This window comes from Cryptomeria japonica, chromosome 10, assembly GCF_030272615.1.
Source record: "Cryptomeria japonica chromosome 10, Sugi_1.0, whole genome shotgun sequence".
Taxonomy (NCBI): Eukaryota; Viridiplantae; Streptophyta; class Pinopsida; order Cupressales; family Cupressaceae; genus Cryptomeria; species Cryptomeria japonica.
Window position 1 is genome coordinate 127486967 of NC_081414.1, and position 18625 is coordinate 127505591.

At 35.3% G+C, this 18625-nt stretch overlaps 1 protein-coding gene across 1 annotated transcript; it reads left to right on the forward strand.

Moving 5' to 3' along the window:
- The first annotated feature begins 3459 nt into the window (after nucleotides 1-3459).
- Nucleotides 3460-7946, forward strand: LOC131030873 (uncharacterized). Its single transcript, XM_057961815.2, has 2 exons — nucleotides 3460-3664; nucleotides 3854-7946. The coding sequence occupies exon 2, from the start codon at nucleotides 3899-3901 to the stop codon at nucleotides 7712-7714; it is 3816 nt and encodes a 1271-aa protein (XP_057817798.1). The 5' UTR covers nucleotides 3460-3664; nucleotides 3854-3898; the 3' UTR covers nucleotides 7715-7946.
- Nucleotides 7947-18625: the final 10679 nt, after the last annotated feature.

Consider the following 18625-nt stretch of genomic DNA (forward strand, 5'->3'; position numbering starts at 1 on the left):
TTTGAACAACAATAACATATTATTATTGAATTTCTTTTACCAGTGTCTCCATAGTTATCACAGACATACATGTACCATTTTTTTAATAACTTTTGATATACTTATCCAAATTTAAAAAACTTTATATATTATTGTAGTGCATTTGATTCTTTACAATTTAAAAAAAATAAAAATTGTATTTTCAATTTTTTAGTGTAAGTTAGGCTTCACGCACGAACAAGTACCTAATTTTCAGGATGTGCTCAATTGGAAAAATCATAAAAAAAATGCTCAACAAAAAATGACAAAAAAATACACAACTTCTAGTACTTAGTCTTAACTATCTTTCTGCCAAAGGATTTGTCAAAATACTAAATCTAACTATGACATTTTTTATGCGCACGTTAGACACTATGTTCTGTTTTTTAGAAAAAAATCAAGGTCTATTTTTTGTGCACGAAGGATTTGACCCCCTTAATCTTATCCAATTTTGAAAAAGTTCAGTAGTTTAGAAACTAGATTCAGAGTACTACAATATTTGTTCTTTGATTATCTTCATATCTTGAGTGGAAGACTTTCAAATTTTGCCTCCAAGTTTAGGTTCACCCGATTTCTAAAAAAAAGTGTCCACTTATACCCCCCCTTTTGACCACCATCTTTGTGCACTTACCCACGATTTCCTCATTTAAAGTCAACCTACTCATCACCTACCACGCCAATGGACACTTCACCGACCTCTAGGTGCTTGCCACATAGTATCCACATGTCATCCTTGTCGACATCCATCTCTGTTTAGTCCACTGAGTCCGTTTAGTTTCATTCACTGACTAAGGCACACTATCGATGTTTGCTCATCGGTTGACTAACCCTACCTGTACATGTCACCTTACTGGTTATCTTTCATTCCTGCTTTCCTCTGTTCTATCGGTGGGTCAACTTGACTTGTCATCAAAGACACCGATCAATCCACTAACTCTATTTATCAATAAAATTACTCCTGCCTTCATACCGACATTATCCTTGAGTAAAACATGTCAATAATGTGTATCCTGATTATTATGCCTACTAGTGGATTACACTCCTCTTTGCATAACTATGATCACGTTCTTCTCTGTTGTCTTTTGCTTTCTTATCGGTGGTCATGTTTACCCGTAGAGGTTGCATTTCATGTTTATGTTTACTAGTAGAGGTTGCATCTCATGTTTACTGGTACACACACCTTATTTGTCTTCTTGCATACCCCTTCCTGCATACCGATTGACATCAATGACAATACAGTGCCAACATTTTTCTCTTAATCGAGTTTTCCACGTATAAAATCTGGTGTTATGGTGTTGTTGCTGATTATTTTGTGTTTCTGCATCTTTCTTTCATTCATTTGCATTATGTGGTTAAAAGGACAAGTTAATAAGGTTAAAAATTGTAGAACACTAATGCCCCCCGACCCACCCCACTCAGTATTCCTTGATTCCAACAGGTGTGTGGTTACAAAGACTTACTAATGGTATTGGTTTTGATTGTAAGGCTATAAGGATCACATGTGATAGTCAGAGTGCTATTTGTTTGGCCAAGAATCCCATGTAACATAATCGTACTAAGAATGTTGATGTTCAATATCATTTTGTTAGTTTGCACATAGATTTATAAAATAACATTGGAGCATACCATCAACTTAGTATAAATAAAGAAATGAATATATTTGAAGGGTCTAGAGGAAAAAAGTAGAATTTATGTCCTTACAAACACTAAATAAAATTTCCACTCTAAAATCATCCCATATATAGGTGAATTTAGTGGGAAGCTTGGCCAATCCCCAAAATAATCATATGCCCAAAAAAGCTAGCCTAAAAGGTGGAAATAAATTATCCAATTCCTAACAAACTAGGGTTTGGAAAAAAATTGTAAGAGATGCTTTAAGTGTTTTATATTTTCAACAAAAAGAAAAATGAGGATAGACAACCCCCAAATGTATCAGTCAAGAATCAATGGGAAAACCTTGATAAATAATGTACCACGCAAACTAAGAAAGCTTAGGCTTAATAATGGCTAACCAAATTGTTTAAAATATTTTGTACCATGAGCTAGGCATGAACCAAATTCTCCATCTATCATTAAGAATTTGAACCACATACAAATGCAGCCTGAGAGCCACATATATCCTTTGTGAGGCCTCTAATTGTGAAATGGTGTATCAAGATACCATTTCCAATATTTCGACTAAGGTTTATGACATCTATCGTCAATATTTTGAAGCAATTTAAGATAATATATCATTAATAATTTGAAAAGACTTGTGGTTTTGATTTTACTACCTAAATTTTATTTTACCTATTAGCTAGGATAGTCGATTTTGGGTGGTTTTAGCAAGAGGCTAGAAATGTTCCAAACATCTCTATTAAAAAAATTAAGGCATGTAACCAAGGAACTTTGGCCAATAGTTCTCTATCCTAGTAAGTGATCACAAGAGACCACTTAAGAGATTGTTAATTGATAAAGAGGCTAGTACAAAAACCACTAGTATTCTACATAAGTCATGATTTGACTGCCTCCCAAGCCTTCCATATACTTTTGAACAAAAGTATTTTAAATTTGAATGGAATGAAACAACATTTTTTCCAAACTTTATGGCCTACAAGGAGCCCAAAATAAATACAATGACAAAGAAAAATATTCTAGGCTTGGTTCCCCTTCAAAGCTCTAATGATTCATTTAGCATAGAGAGCTAAACATTACCATTAAATATCTATGAGGCCAAGCTTGCCAAAATCATGGGGGAGGAAATACGAATCCTAGGCAATATGGTACTTGAAAACCTTTACCCTACTTTGAAGAAGCCCATAAAATTTCTTCAATTTTTGTTTTTGAATTGCATATCAATTACAAGCATCTTGATTATTGGAGCATCAACATGAGACCAATACAAGCTCTTTATGAGCAAACACACTAAAAATCACTTATGGAAGACCAAAAGTCACTACTTAGAAGTTCGTTTTATTATCAGAAGCCACCTCACCAACTATGGAAGACTAAGAGTCACAACATAGAATTCCACTTTAGATGTCCCTATGGTGAATTGAACTTGGATCTCCACAATGAACACCTAATGTTTTAACCAATTAAGCTCAACCCCTTTGATGGATCTTGGATTTTGAAACCCCATTGATAATGATAAACAAAAGCTTGAAGAATGTGGAAATGTTGTTAAGTGCTTAATGATCATCTTTTATACATTTGATTTTCTAATAAGTGTGACAAACTCATAGGAATCAAAAGAATTCCTTGAAGACCTTGTTCCCAATCTCAAACGAGTAAAGATAGGTTTTAATTTAAGCCCTTAAGTAGAGTGGTTATAAGCAATTTATTTATGTTGTCAAAGTTTTCAAATGTTTATGCATCACATTTAAAAATAAAGACAAAACTTTGAAATATAATTTCACATGAACAAAGACAAAAAAAATAAAACATTTTAGATAACACTTCATAATCCATCATGATAGAAACCCTAGACTATCCCATACACAAGGGATCAGAGTAATCCTAGAGAAGCCATTAAAATCGCGTACAAAAAAATCAATCCATTTGTTAGAAAAGATGAGCCGAATTTGAGTTAATTGGTAAAATTCGATTCTATATATATCTCGAAGGAGTGCGTCGGCAGGAATAGCAACAGCAACAGCAGCAGCAGGTTTTCTTAGGGTTGTTAGGTTTATTTGATTGAGTTTTTAGTGCTTCAGAGCAAAAAATCACTTTGATCATTCGATTAGGGTTTTCTGGGTTTTAAAACTTTGTGTTGAAGCTTTCATGGTGTTCAATTTTTTATTTAGGATTGGTGCTTTTCTCTTTCTTTGATTTAACTTGGGCAAGTATTTGACAGGCTCGAAAAAATCTAGCAGGGATTGTTATTTGCGGGGGTGGGAAAATGGATTCTTTGGATGCAGACATAGCCAGGATTCAGGAGGAAAGACGGAAGAAGGAACAGGAAATGGCGGCACTCTCTGCCGTCACTTTTGACAAGGATTTATACGGGGGAAACAACAGGTTTGAGGGTTATGAACGTTCTATTCCAGTAAATAACGAGGAGGAGGAAGAAGGGGACGCGGCAGAAAGAGAAATTGCGAGAAAATTGGCTTCTTACACGGCTCCCAAGTCTTTGCTTAAGGAATTGCCACCGGGCGGGGAGGATGACGATCTAGGATTTAAGAAGCCGCAGAGGATTGTTGACAGAGAAGATGATTACAGAAAACGGAGGCTTAATAGAATTATTTCCCCCGACAGAAATGACGCCTTTGCCATGGGGGATAAAACCCCAGATGCCGCAGTTCGAACCTATGCGGATGTTATGCGGGAAGAGGCCCTGAAAAGGGAGAAAGAGGAAACGTTGAGGTTGATTGCTAAGAAACGTCAGGAGGAGAAGGAGAAGGGGAAGGAGGATGGGGTGGTTCAGCAGGATGCGGCACAAGCGAAGAGGAGAAACAGATGGGATCAGGCTCAGGAGCAGGAAAATGCGGCCAAAAAGGCCAAGATTTCTGCTTCATCTGATTGGGATGCCCCTGATGCCACTCCTGGGATTAGTAGATGGGATGCTACACCTACCCCTGGAAGGGCCAATATCGATGCTACTCCTGCAATTAACAGGCGTAATCGATGGGATGAGACACCCACTCCGGGGAGGCTTGTCGATGCTGATGCAACCCCTGTTGGAGGGGTCACACCAGGGGCAACTCCTGCAGGTATGACTTGGGATGCTACGCCTAAGCTTTCTGGATTGGCTACTCCAACGCCCAAGAAGCAAAGGTCCAGGTGGGACGAGACCCCAGCCACCATGGGCAGCGCCACACCAATGGCAGGCGCGACACCATCTGCATTTACGCCAGGTGTTACTCCCATGGGTGGGATTGATCTGCCTACACCTACGCCCTCTGCAATCAATCTGAGAGGTGCCTTTACTCCAGAGCAGTACAATTTGCTCAGGTGGGAGAAGGATATTGAAGAGAGGAACAGGCCTTTGACTGACGAGGAGCTGGATGCCATGTTTCCACAGGAGGGGTATAAGATTTTGGAGCCTCCTGCTTCTTATGTGCCTATTAGAACGCCTGCAAGGAAGCTCCTTGCGACGCCCACTCCGCTAATGGGGACACCACTGTACAGCATTCCTGAAGAGAATCGGGGTCAGCAGTTTGATATTCCAAAAGAGGTTCCCGGTGGGTTGCCCTTCATGAAACCAGAAGATTATCAGTACTTTGGAGTGTTGTTGAATGAGGATGACGAGGAGGAGCTTTCACCTGACGAACAGAAAGAGCGCAAGATAATGAAGTTGTTGCTTAAGGTGAAGAATGGTACTCCACCTCAGAGAAAGACAGCTCTAAGGCAGCTTACTGATAAGGCGAGGGAGTTTGGTGCTGGGCCTCTTTTCAATCAGATTTTGCCTTTGCTGATGTCCCCAACACTCGAAGATCAAGAGAGGCATCTCTTGGTAAAGGTGATCGATCGAGTTCTTTACAAATTAGATGAATTAGTTAGGCCATTTGTGCATAAGATTCTTGTGGTTATTGAACCCCTTCTTATAGACGAGGATTATTATGCCCGTGTGGAAGGGAGAGAAATCATCTCCAATTTGAGTAAAGCTGCAGGACTGGCCACCATGATTGCTGCTATGAGACCTGATATTGATAATATTGATGAATATGTTCGAAACACAACTGCAAGAGCATTTAGTGTTGTTGCTTCTGCATTGGGAATTCCAGCACTTCTGCCTTTTTTGAAGGCAGTGTGTCAAAGTAAGAAGTCGTGGCAAGCTCGACACACAGGAATAAAGATTGTCCAGCAAATAGCTATTCTCATGGGTTGTGCTGTTCTTCCACATTTGAGATCACTAGTTGAAATCATAGAGCACGGTCTTAATGACGAGAATCAAAAAGTGAGAACAATTACTGCCCTGTCCCTTGCTGCACTTGCAGAGGCTGCAGCACCTTATGGTATCGAGAGTTTTGATTCTGTCCTTAAACCTCTGTGGAAGGGTATTCGATCGCATAGAGGTAAAGTTCTTGCAGCCTTTCTGAAGGCAATTGGGTTTATTATACCTTTAATGGATGCTATGTATGCAAGCTACTATACAAAGGAAGTCATGGGCATCTTGATCCGTGAGTTTCAGTCTCCAGATGAAGAAATGAAGAAGATTGTTCTGAAAGTTGTTAAACAGTGTGTTAGCACAGAGGGTGTTGAAGCAGATTACATCAGGGCAGAAATACTTCCTGAATTTTTCCGAAATTTCTGGGTTCGGAGAATGGCTTTGGATCGCAGGAACTACAGACAGTTGGTAGATACAACTGTCGAGATAGCCAACAAAGTAGGAGTTGCAGACATTGTGGGAAGGACGGTTGAAGACCTCAAGGATGAAAGTGAACCATACCGTCGCATGGTAATGGAGACAATTGAAAAGGTAGTTGCCAACTTGGGGGCTTCTGATATTGATGCTCGCCTAGAGGAATTGCTTATCGATGGTATACTTTATGCTTTCCAAGAACAGACCAGCGATGATGCAAATGTGATGCTGAATGGATTTGGTGCTGTAGTGAATGCCCTAGGTCAGAGGGTCAAACCGTATTTGCCTCAAATTTGTGGTACCATTAAGTGGAGACTGAATAACAAGAGTGCAAAGGTCCGTCAGCAAGCTGCAGATCTTATATCCCGAATTGCTGTTGTTATGAAGCAGTGTCAAGAAGAGCAGCTCATGGGACACTTGGGTGTTGTGCTTTATGAATACTTGGGAGAAGAATATCCAGAAGTTTTGGGATCCATTTTGGGGGCATTGAAGGCTATAGTAAATGTTATTGGTATGACCAAGATGACTCCTCCAATTAAAGATCTGTTACCACGCTTGACTCCAATTCTCAAAAATAGACATGAAAAGGTTCAGGAGAATTGTATAGATCTTGTGGGCAGAATTGCTGACAGGGGAGCTGAATTTGTACCCGCTCGAGAATGGATGAGAATTTGCTTTGAACTTCTTGAGATGCTGAAAGCGCATAAGAAGGGTATTCGAAGGGCAACAGTGAATACGTTTGGATACATTGCAAAGGCAATTGGACCACAGGATGTGCTTGCTACTTTGTTGAATAATTTAAAGGTACAAGAACGTCAGAACCGTGTCTGTACAACAGTAGCTATTGCTATAGTGGCAGAGACTTGTTCTCCATTTACTGTTCTTCCAGCCCTCATGAATGAATATCGTGTGCCAGAGTTGAATGTTCAAAATGGTGTTCTCAAGTCACTTTCATTTCTTTTTGAATATATAGGGGAGATGGGTAAGGACTATATATATGCAGTGACACCTTTGCTTGAAGATGCACTGATGGACCGAGATCTTGTGCATAGGCAAACAGCAGCCTCCGCAGTGAAACATATGGCTTTAGGTGTTGCAGGGCTTGGCTGTGAGGATGCTCTGCTACACTTATTAAATTATGTATGGCCGAATATATTTGAGACATCACCTCATGTCATAAATGCTGTCATGGAAGCCATTGAAGGGATGCGTGTTGCTCTAGGAGCTCCTGCGGTTCTCAATTACTGTCTCCAAGGTTTATTTCACCCAGCAAGAAAAGTTCGTGAGGTCTACTGGAAGATTTATAACTCACTTTACATCGGAGCTCAAGATGGTCTGGTAGCTGCTTATCCCGGTTTAGAAGATGACTCTAATAACGTGTACAGCCGGCCAGAGCTGATGATGGTTGTTTAGATTACAAACAGAATGCATGTGCTGTGAGAGTGTTTAACCCTTGCTCTCACGCATATCATCTAACGGCTATATCAAATTTGTTTGACAAGCCTTTGATCTTTTTCATTAGCTACTTAAGCAACCTTGCTTGTATAAATATGCTGCCTTTACCTGACTTGTGTATAACTGTTTTTTGGTCCATTTTTTTTGGTTACTCTCAATGCACTGATTAGCAAGATTTCTTCATTTCTTACATTTTATTGTGCATGAACTTTAATTCTCACAGTTTTATATATAAGTTAGCTGTAAACTGTCACTTCAGGTATTTACTGGTCGCAGAGTGTTATGATGCTAATACTCGCTGTTGCTCTAATTAATGATAGTTCGTAGTCTTTTTGAAGATTCTCACAGGTGAGCAATTGTTTCATCCTTGCTTTGGTTGAGTTATTTTTATATCAAATTCCTTGCTATTATCATGAAGTTGATGATTTGCTTATCGCTTTAATCATAATTTATACGTCAATTCTTTTGTTTTCTTCAATATATGCAAGAGATTTGTCATTGTGCTGCCGTTGACTGTTCTTTTGTCTTCTGAATATACCAAACATTCTTGAATTATCTTCTCTCATAAATTAGGCCTTGCTAGTTTATTCCCGAGTGACATTTAAGTTTACTTTTATATCCAATCGTGTATTTAGAATTTATTCTCATATAGAAGAGGGGCCTGTTTAAAGAAGATGGAAAGTATTCTTCAGAACTATGTTATTGTTAAACATTGGAATGTTAGTATTTGCTGATTGGTGCAGAAAATGCCAAGCAAATATTTAAGGCATTCCATAACATTTCACAGATAACTTATATGATTTCTTGGGTTCAATGTGTAGCTGAATAAGTTTGAGTTTGCAGGTATGAGATGTAATTTATGATTGTAGGCTCTATAAATGGGATATGGATATTGCTTATCATAAAGTAAAATGACATTCCTTTTAGCATGGAGTTTTGTTTGCCAAAGGAATTGAGTGGCACCAACTACTAGCATTAAATGGATTCCTTCCTGTGTGCTTTGCCACCTTCAGGAGAGACACTTTTCTAGATCTTTCCTATGACCCAAGCATCTGGGCATAGTTAGTAGTTACAAAACATTGAGTTTCTTGTTTGTTTCTCATGAGCTTTCTACAGGCGAGTTTATAATCCACTTCTACAGTATGCAAGAAACTTTAACATGCCAAAGAGCATTAGAAGAAACTAGGCTGCATTTGGTTGGGAGACATTTAAGATCAGCCTTGTGATACGTTAGGAATAGGAGAATGGGCTAGCTAGACTTGGATTTTCTTGAAATATAAGAGTATTGGCTTTAATTATATAGGCCTAATATTAACCCATACAGTTTTATTTTTTGAATCAATATAAATACAACCTTCAACAGAAAATGACATAATTTAAGCTTGGTAGAGTTGATTTGTTTTTGATTAAGATCCTTGAATAATTAGAAAGACAAGCATTAAGCATGAGGCAACAAAAGATCAGCAGGAGGAACAACAAAGAACCCACAAAAAGCAAAACTAATTCTTTCAAATGACAAACCCAAATCAGGGTGGCCTGAAACCAAACTGTCTGCAGGAAGAACAACAAAGAACCCACAAAAAGCGAAACTAATTCTTTCAAATGACAAAACCCAAATCAGGGTGGTCTGAAGCCAAACTGTTCCCAAATCAAGGTGGTCTGAAACCAAACTGTTCCAGCGATTTTTGCATTATTTTTTTTTTTAAAACAAGAAGCTGATACATCCGTCAAACCCAAACACATTAGTCTTGATTTGTTATTGGTGTTGTGTAGAGTTGAATTTCTCGATCGCTTTATTGCTGACATGAGATATGATGAATGATTGACTCTTTTAAATTGTTTGCAGCGCCGAAATTTGGCGAGGGAAATAGCAGTGATAATAACCCTACTAAGTACACCATAGCTGACATTTTAACTGGGAAAGCACAAGAAATGTCGATTCTCTTAAATGTTCCATTGCAGACCTGTTGGCTGGGGAAAACGAGGACTATTAACTCTCAACTAAGCACCCAACATGATTTTCAGACTCGGAAAATTGTATTAATAATATTTTGCCCATAATCTTATCCAAATTCTTATAGAGCATAGAATCACAACATACGATTAATTACTTTGGAATTTTTAATCATCATCTTGAATCATGGGCTTAGCAAGTAACCTTACTTTTGTAGATTTGGACACATCCTATTTAAGAAGCAATTTAAGATGTTTATGGGGTGGACCTCTTGCTTGGGAGATTGCAACTTAAAATCAACTCCGTGTGGAGATGAGCCTTGAACCAAAACCTTAAATTTTAGTTAGGTAAGTGAGACCTAGATTGTATGTTTTTAATTTTAACGTACCGTAAGATTCAACTACTTGTGGAGATGAGCCTTAAACTGAAACCTCAAATTTTAATTAGGTAAGTGAAACCTAGATTGTATGTTTTTAATTTTAACGTAGCATAAGATTCAACTACTTGTGGAGGTGAGCCTTAAACCGAAACCTCAAATTTTAATTAGGTAAGTGAAACCTAGATTGTATGTTTTAAATTTTATCATAGCTTAAGATTTAGGTCCGTTAGGTCCCTCGACACGTCATAATAGTGATAATACTATCACTTGTACCAAAAGGGGTGCAAGGGTATGCTGATAGGAAAGCATGTTTAAGTTAGAATGTTAAGGAGACATCTTATTTATTTTTTATTTGATTAGGCAATCCTGCCACAACATTTTTAATTGATAGAGGAGAAATTGAAGTTCATTCCCAATTTCTCTCAAAAGCTGAGTTATAATTAATTGGAGAACTAAAGGGGGAGGGCATGAATACCATGGTGGCTGATAGAATTAATGATGCCTTAACATTAGCAACAATAGATGTGGGAATAGCTATGGGTGTTGAGGGCTCTACAGTAGCCATGGAATATGCAGTCACAGTTCTCATCTATGACATAATAAAGATTGTTGGTGCAATAGAGTGAAGATCAGTGAGGACAATATACATGAATGTTGCATTCTCTCTGTTGAGGACAATATTTCAACTCCCTAATATTACCTTCGTAAGATGCATGCCTTCATTTAATGTATAACAACAAGATTGTTTTTAAATTTTTAATGGATAGCAACAAGATTGTTTTATAAAGAAATAAGATAAAAAATGATTCAACTACATAAAAATTTGAAAAAATAAAACTCATTGAGACCATGGCAAGTGACTTACCTCAATATTTTGCACTAATTATGTGTTACTGTCAACAATGCCAATGAGAAAATGACAGAGTTTGCAAGAAATTTATATCGCAATAGAATTTATTAAAAATGAGACCAACCAAATCCAATCTTTTGTACAACTGCCACTTCAATCTACTCACAATACCTTTTCCAATAGTGACATAGGATCATTTGGGGAAAGATTTTTCTTGGACGAAGCACCGTAGATTAGTGATTTTTGTTTAATATAGCTAAAAAATCAAATCAAATTTAACATTGAAAGAGATATATAGGTTGGTTAGCAAAATCAAATTAGATTTGACATTTAAAATAAGATCTGATTAGATATTGCAATCTGTCTGTGGAATACATAGGATCATTTGGGGAAAGATTTTTCTTGGACGAAGCACCGTAGATTAGTGGTTTTTGTTTAATATAGCTAAAGAATCAAATCAAATTTAACATTGAAAGAGATATATAGGGTGGTTAGCAAAATCAAATTAGATTTGACATTTAAAATAAGATCTGATTAGATAATGCAAACTGTCTGTGGAATACTTGAAAGAAAAGTTGGAGATGAAGATGAAAAAGCTGGCTAATGAAAATGAAAAAGAAAAATCAGTTAGACAATTAGATACTGGACACATCTTATTTTGCCCTAGAAATTCCTAAAAAGGTGCACTCTGGAGCCATGTACCCTTGTGTTCTTGCTATAGTCGAGGTTTGAAAGCATTCATAATGCTTCACCAGGCGTGCCAATTCAAAGTCCCAACTCGAAATCAACAAAACATTACTCGACTTAACATCTTGGTGAACAACACATTCCTCACACGACTTGTGAAAATAGAGCAGTGCAGGGGCATAGGAAAAAAAAAGGAAAAAATTAAATCAAATTTCTCAAATAAAACAGTCTTACCTCAAATCATATCTGAGACGGTTAATGAGGGACTGTGAGGAAGCTGAATTTTATGGATTTATTAATATTTTGGTCTATTATGGATTGAAAATCAATTGTGTCAAACATAATAGTTTTATTGTATTCAAATAAGGCAAAGAATACCCTCTCGTGTATATGCATATGTAAAATATATATGATACTTGTTCTCAGATCACGAAAAAGAATGCTCACAAATTTCCTTAACAAAATTTTAAAGTATTTCATAAATAAAGGTATAAGCAAATATCCCCTTACACTCACTTTTGTTCGCTTAATATATGTATCTTTAGTTACAGCTATATATAAGGAGATTCAAATACTGGCTTACTTTGTTTAAAGAACATCAACAATTGAAAATTAATTAATAGAGTGAGGAACATATGCTTACTGCATATATGAAAATCCTTAGAAGTATGCATACTTTCAACTACTCTGTTAATAGCACATCCTCTCATAAAACTAAGAGCAGAGATTACAAACCAAAACAATTAAATAAATTAAATAGAGATAGCTATGTGTAGCCCTGAGATTTAAATAAACTATAATGAAAACAATTGTATAAATAAATAAGATTTAAGTCAAGCTTAAGTCAAAAAAAAATAATAATAATAACAAAACTTAGAATAAGACTGAAAATAGAACACACATGATGCGAAAGGAAAGATTGTGATTCTTGGGAAAATGGATGTCTTGCTGCTGCCAGCCATACCCTCTATGAAAGAAGCTGTAAGAAAGCAACTGTATGGTTTGGAAAGAAAACAACAAATCCAAAGTAGGGCACCTGAAGCCCACATCCAAAGAAACAACGAAATTGACAACTTATTTCTTCAAATACTAGAAAAAATTAAAAGTACACCAATTAATCATCCAGAGCTCTATCGTTGTAGCTCTAGAAAATGCAACAAAAGAAATATGGAAAGTTTGAAATGCATGAAACCAATTACAACCCCAATGGGGGTTTAATAGGGTTTTGCACTCCGTGCGTGGGATGTCAATAAAAAGCCTCAAAACCAACACGAAACAAAACCCTTACGGGGGGATTCATAAAAAAAAATTAACAATTTAAAAAAGAAGAAAGAAGAGTTTGCTTTTCAACTTAATTTCATTCAGTGAATTATACAGTCCAAGAGGATATGCAGGAGGAAAATAATTTCCACGTATTGAATATAGTGAAACTCCCAACCCAAAAAGGAATTTGTAAATGTTTTGATGTTGTCCATGTTTTTTTTTTCTCTTAGGGGCTTATTAAAGGAGTGGCTAACATTTCTACAGATCATCCAGTCCTGACATATCTACATATTATCCAGTCCTAAACGAATGACCAGATACTTTGTGATTTAGTTCAAAAGCAACATCGGTGGGCGCTCTATGTAGGGTCTGATCCATGCAGTGAGGTAGATCACATACTCTGGCATAACCACTATGGTGAGCATAAAGTTTATTCCTATTCACATGAAGCTGAAATCCTCATCACCAGGTGGATAGAAAGCCCATCAACGAATCCACATTAGTATGAAATTTAGGGAAAAAAGGGAAGGGCATTGCCCCATATCTAAGTGCAGGAGATGGTTCCATCCTATAGATAAAAAATGATCCTCCCACCGTATTATCTATCTTTTCCTTTAAAAAAGAAAGCCAGAGGCTTAGCATAAATATTATCGCACCCTACGAACAATGAAGTACAAATGAGTTTCATTGAGTTTTGCATTCGTTTAGAGAGAATTAAAGGAAATTCGTCATTTAAGTTTGGGTGGATCCACTTAATTTTTCAGGCATTATTTTATCTATCATCAATATTATCTACTATTAATATTATCATTTATCATCATTTATTCATTATTAGTATTATCATTAATATTATTATTATTTTATCATTTATCCATCATTAATTCATTAATATTATATATATATATCATCAATATTTATATTCTCATTTATCCATTTAATAATATTTATATTTTATCATTTATCATTTATTAATATTATTATTTATCATCTATCATCTATATATTTAATATTATTCATCCATTTTCATAAACATATGCATAAGCATTACTTTATTCATTTATGCTTTCTCCTCTACCCATTTGCATCCACCTCACACGTGGGATCAAATTTTCAAATCCTATTCTTTATCCCACATTCATCCCATAATCTGGATTCACCTGGAGAATGCTAATAAAAGCAAAGCCCCTCTCCCATTTTGGTATCCACGACTTCACATTCAAAATCTTGCAATTCATCTCTTGCATTTTTTGATATCTTATCTCACTTTGTTGCATTTCTCATTTTTATGTTCTTTGCAATCATCTAGAATCTCCAATAAATCATAGCTTATTGTGTGTGCTTCTAAGAGCCATGTTACTTACATAAAATCTTGATTTAAGGAGTGCAATGGAGTAGGTTTTATACAATGCATGTGTGTGTTTTAGTTTATATTTTGGTTTGCTTGTATGTTGCTCATAGGTATTTTCATTATGAATGTTGGAAGTTTGAATCTTTGATTCGACCCATTTCCTCCATCTTCGTGGAGAGTGTGGCGTTATGCTAAGTGTAGCTTGACAGGAATCTAAAATATATCTATATATGATATAAAGTTTACCATATCTGAGACTTGAACGAACAACACAAAATCAATTCAATCGAATATGGAAGAAAAATCAAATCATTTCTCTGGCGGCTAGAATGGGAAAAGTCAAATAAAAATCTCAGATAAAATCTCATCTCAAATCACATCCTCGATAGCTATACTTGTTTACAGGGATCAAAAACTGTTTACAGAAAAATAAGTCTGGTTTCCTGGCGTGAGACAGGTTTCAGCTGAAACCACCCACAATATAGCCTATTCGCTAATAAATGTCAAGTGATGTAGTGTATCATTTTAAAGAATCTTGAGATTCTTTTTCAGTATGCCATCCTTTTCCATGAGGGAACAAGTATTTAGAATTCAGTATAAATCGTAAGTCAATACAACATTTATAATATTTTATTTATCTATTTATCAAAGATGATAGAATATTTAGTTAAAGGGGAGGAATAGCAACACTACTGTTAATGTTGGCCATGTATATGCCTTTTAAAGAATTTGCAAGTTCAATTTTTTTTCTTTAGTGTTCATGGATGACTTCAAATGAGTCTTTTGGTTCCTTTAAACTCTGTTTCAAATAAATTATGCTTGGTGGTCATATTAATCGTTCCATACAAGAAGCTAATGCAACAAATATTTTTGTGATTATAACACAAAGACAACAATTTTCTTTCGAAGAAGGAAAAGGAAATGATTTCAAAATCAATGGATGCCTTACTCAAAACAAGGAGATTCTAATTATTATTTTTAATTCTTTGCGGTTGATGAATTAGTTTGTATCCTCATTTGTAAGTTAATGGGAATTAAAATAGATCTAATGATGTTAGAGGATTGGGCACATATAGCTTAGCTAATTGAAGGAGACATGGTGGATTATCTTCGTTGCCAATGGGATTTTTATTGTTTCATATAATGTTTATGATTCAGTTTGAATTTTTTTAGGTCTTCATTTCTTCAAGTATGTTGGTTTTTTCATGAAGTCCTAACATTCAGATTTTATTTTGATAGTGGTACTCCCTATCAAGGCTTCAGTTTGGATCCTTTTATTTGGTCTACCACTAATTTTTTGGAAGGATGAATTTCTAAAAGTTTTGAGTGATTCATTGGGTTCCTATTTGGGTACCTCATAGATTACCAAGGATACAAAGTTTGTAGTTATGCTCAAAGCCATGTTGAACTAAACTTAAATGCTCATTTGTCATAAGCTCTTAATGTTCAAGTGGGAGATTTTGTTTGGCATCAAACCCTAGATTGTGAAGCCATTCCTTTCGAATGTAGGGAATAATGCCATTATACACATCTAGTTTGAGATTGTTCTAGCTTAAATCATATTATATTTCTCAAAAATCGGGCTAGAAGAGCACAAAAATGGTAAACAAATTAAGCAAAATAATGAATAGTCCATTTCTAGTCCTCCTAATGTTGATGGCATTACCACTGTTTGAAGGAAACGTAAAGCTTGAACTCTTCCAAATTCTAGAGGAGTCAAAGTCGGTACTCAATAAAATAAGTTTTATGTTCTATGAGAAATTCCAACTAGATTTAGGATGTTCAATATGAAAAATAGGAAAGGATGGTAGCAAATCAAGGGAATGATAAAATAATTCATCAAGAAAGCCATAGTAAATTGCAATGTGCTAACTTTTTCAATGAGAAGAAATTTTGAATAGCATAAGATCTTCCACTGTCTAGGGAAATTTTGGATGTCTATTGCCATTGCTAATGGTTTTCACACTCCTTTGGTGTCAAGTCTATGGTTTCTACCCAAAACCCTCTTTTTATTTCTAATAACTCTCAAACTCTTTAAGTTCATGAGATTCTTTTTGCCTTTGATAACCTTAAACATGTCCACAAAACCCCTATCATTTACTTTGATAAACAATAAAATCTTTTTACTTCTCATCCAAAAGATAACTTGAAAGAGTCTTTCAAAGAAAATTAAAAAAGATCCTTCAATTGGGCCTTGGGTACTAGTAAAGTTAGAATATAATCCAGGGAAATGGGAGGTGCTCGAAGTAGGTCGTAAGATTGACCATAATAAATCGAAACATTTGTAAAAATTGTTGTTGGCTTTGAATCTTCCAAATTATGTGGATTCATCTTTCCTTCATCCATCTCAATCATGATTATTTCTTGGATTGAAGTAGGCTTCACAATAGACTTAAACATAACAACGTTACAAGAATGATTAAAGATCTTAACCCTATTATGTTATTAATTCAAGAAACTAAGCTTCCCAAAGAATCTAAAAATCTTTTGCCTATAACATTAGCAGTTATTGGGAAGCATTGCTATTTTTGCCCTTGGCCTATCTAGTAGTCTTATGTGTAACAAAATTTAAATGAACTTTTCAATTTTACACTGATTTGTTCTCAACATAGACCAATAGAAAGATAAATAATATTTTCAAAATAATTAAATAAAAAAAATAATCATAAAATGTGAATTGTTTTGATGAATGACTAAATAAATTAATATAGATCATCTAATAAATACATTAATATTCTTGATATTCCCTTCACGAGGAACTAATAATATAATAAGACTGCAAGATATTACACTTTTATCACTATGAAACTCTGAGGAAAAACAATCAAATATTAGGCCTTAAAAGACCATTCCAAAAAGAAATTGCTATAGAAGCACATTTACCAGCTAAGAATAACTACCAATTTAATAGTGGGAGAGCCCAATAGTGGGGTGAGGTCTTAGAGTGGGAATATTGATTAACCATGATGCGGCCAACTTATGTACCTTTTTTACCTAGTAAAATATTCCTAAAACTACCTCTTTACTGCAACAACAAAGTTAACTTGGGATCCAATCAATGATCATAGTATTTTTGTTAAATATTTAGTTATTATTTAAACAAAGTGCATGCTAGAGATAGGACACATACAAATCCACCAACCAATATTCCAAATTGACACACAATGTATGCATTACCCATTGAAAAGAATTGTAACCCTTTTGTAATATTAAGTCCATATATGAAATACATGGATACACATTACACTTTAAAATATAGACATATTAATTGTCCCAACTAAACATGAATCGATGAACCAAAATAAAATAGTTTTTTTCTAATATTATAAATTACATGGTTTGCCAAGTATCACATTAAACAAAATAGGTACATCCCATAACTCCTCGTCAACTTAATTTTATCAAAAGATAGATGCCCAACTACTAAACACTTCCTCCATGAATTCTTGCAACCAACACACTTGAAGTTGCAAGACTTGTCAATCAAGACATCAAAAAGAGAACATAAATTTAAGACTTTAGACCAAAAAAACATTTAGTGAAATCAATCAACTAACAAAATTATTATCAAATTCAATCTTTTAAACATCCATCAAATCCATCATTTCATCTCAAATGAATCAATCCACGAAAATTAAAATCAATTAATCAAATGAAAGTGCTTAGGTTAACATGTCCTCTCATGTATTTCTATGAATACATCCATTTTCCTAGTCCAATTTTCCTACATCCCTTCTAAGAAGTTCCTACACAGTTCAAATTGTGCATTGACATTTTCCTGATCAACTATAAGTTCACATTACACTATAAATGCTTATCTACTATATATACACTGCAAACTATATCTGCTTTAGATGCTTTGTAAATTTTTGTCTTTAAACCAAACAAGAATGTAAGGAAGCTAAGGCAACATAACAACTTCCTACACTAATATTGAGAGAAGGGTTATGCAAAACTTTGCAAATCTTTACAACAATTATAAAAATTAACAATAACTACCATTCATAACACAACACTGTGATTTACATGGGGAAAACCCTTTTGGGAGAAAAATCTCAAACTCCAAAAGTCACCCAATATATCATCCAAAAATCACATACAATATTTTTGCAAAGCAAGCTTTAACAAGAGTATTACCAATGAAAGATCTAAAGGCAACTTAACAACTATCACACTCTTAAAAAACATCACAATACCTAGCCAAAATACAAATCCTTCATAAAACAACGTTTCCTTTTAGGGAAAACAAAGCCAACATAATGCATATCATCAAATATGTGACCTAATGATAAATAGTTCATTTTACAATAAAAATATAAACAAAATGTGACTTTTGGAGGCACAACCCTTGGAGGGTTCTTCCCATTCGAACCTTGTAAGGGGGATAC

Bases quoted from the DNA above. Each gene is read 5' to 3' on its own strand.
- LOC131030873 (XM_057961815.2), top strand. From the start codon at position 3,899: ATGGATTCTTTGGATGCAGACATAGCCAGGATTCAGGAGGAAAGACGG.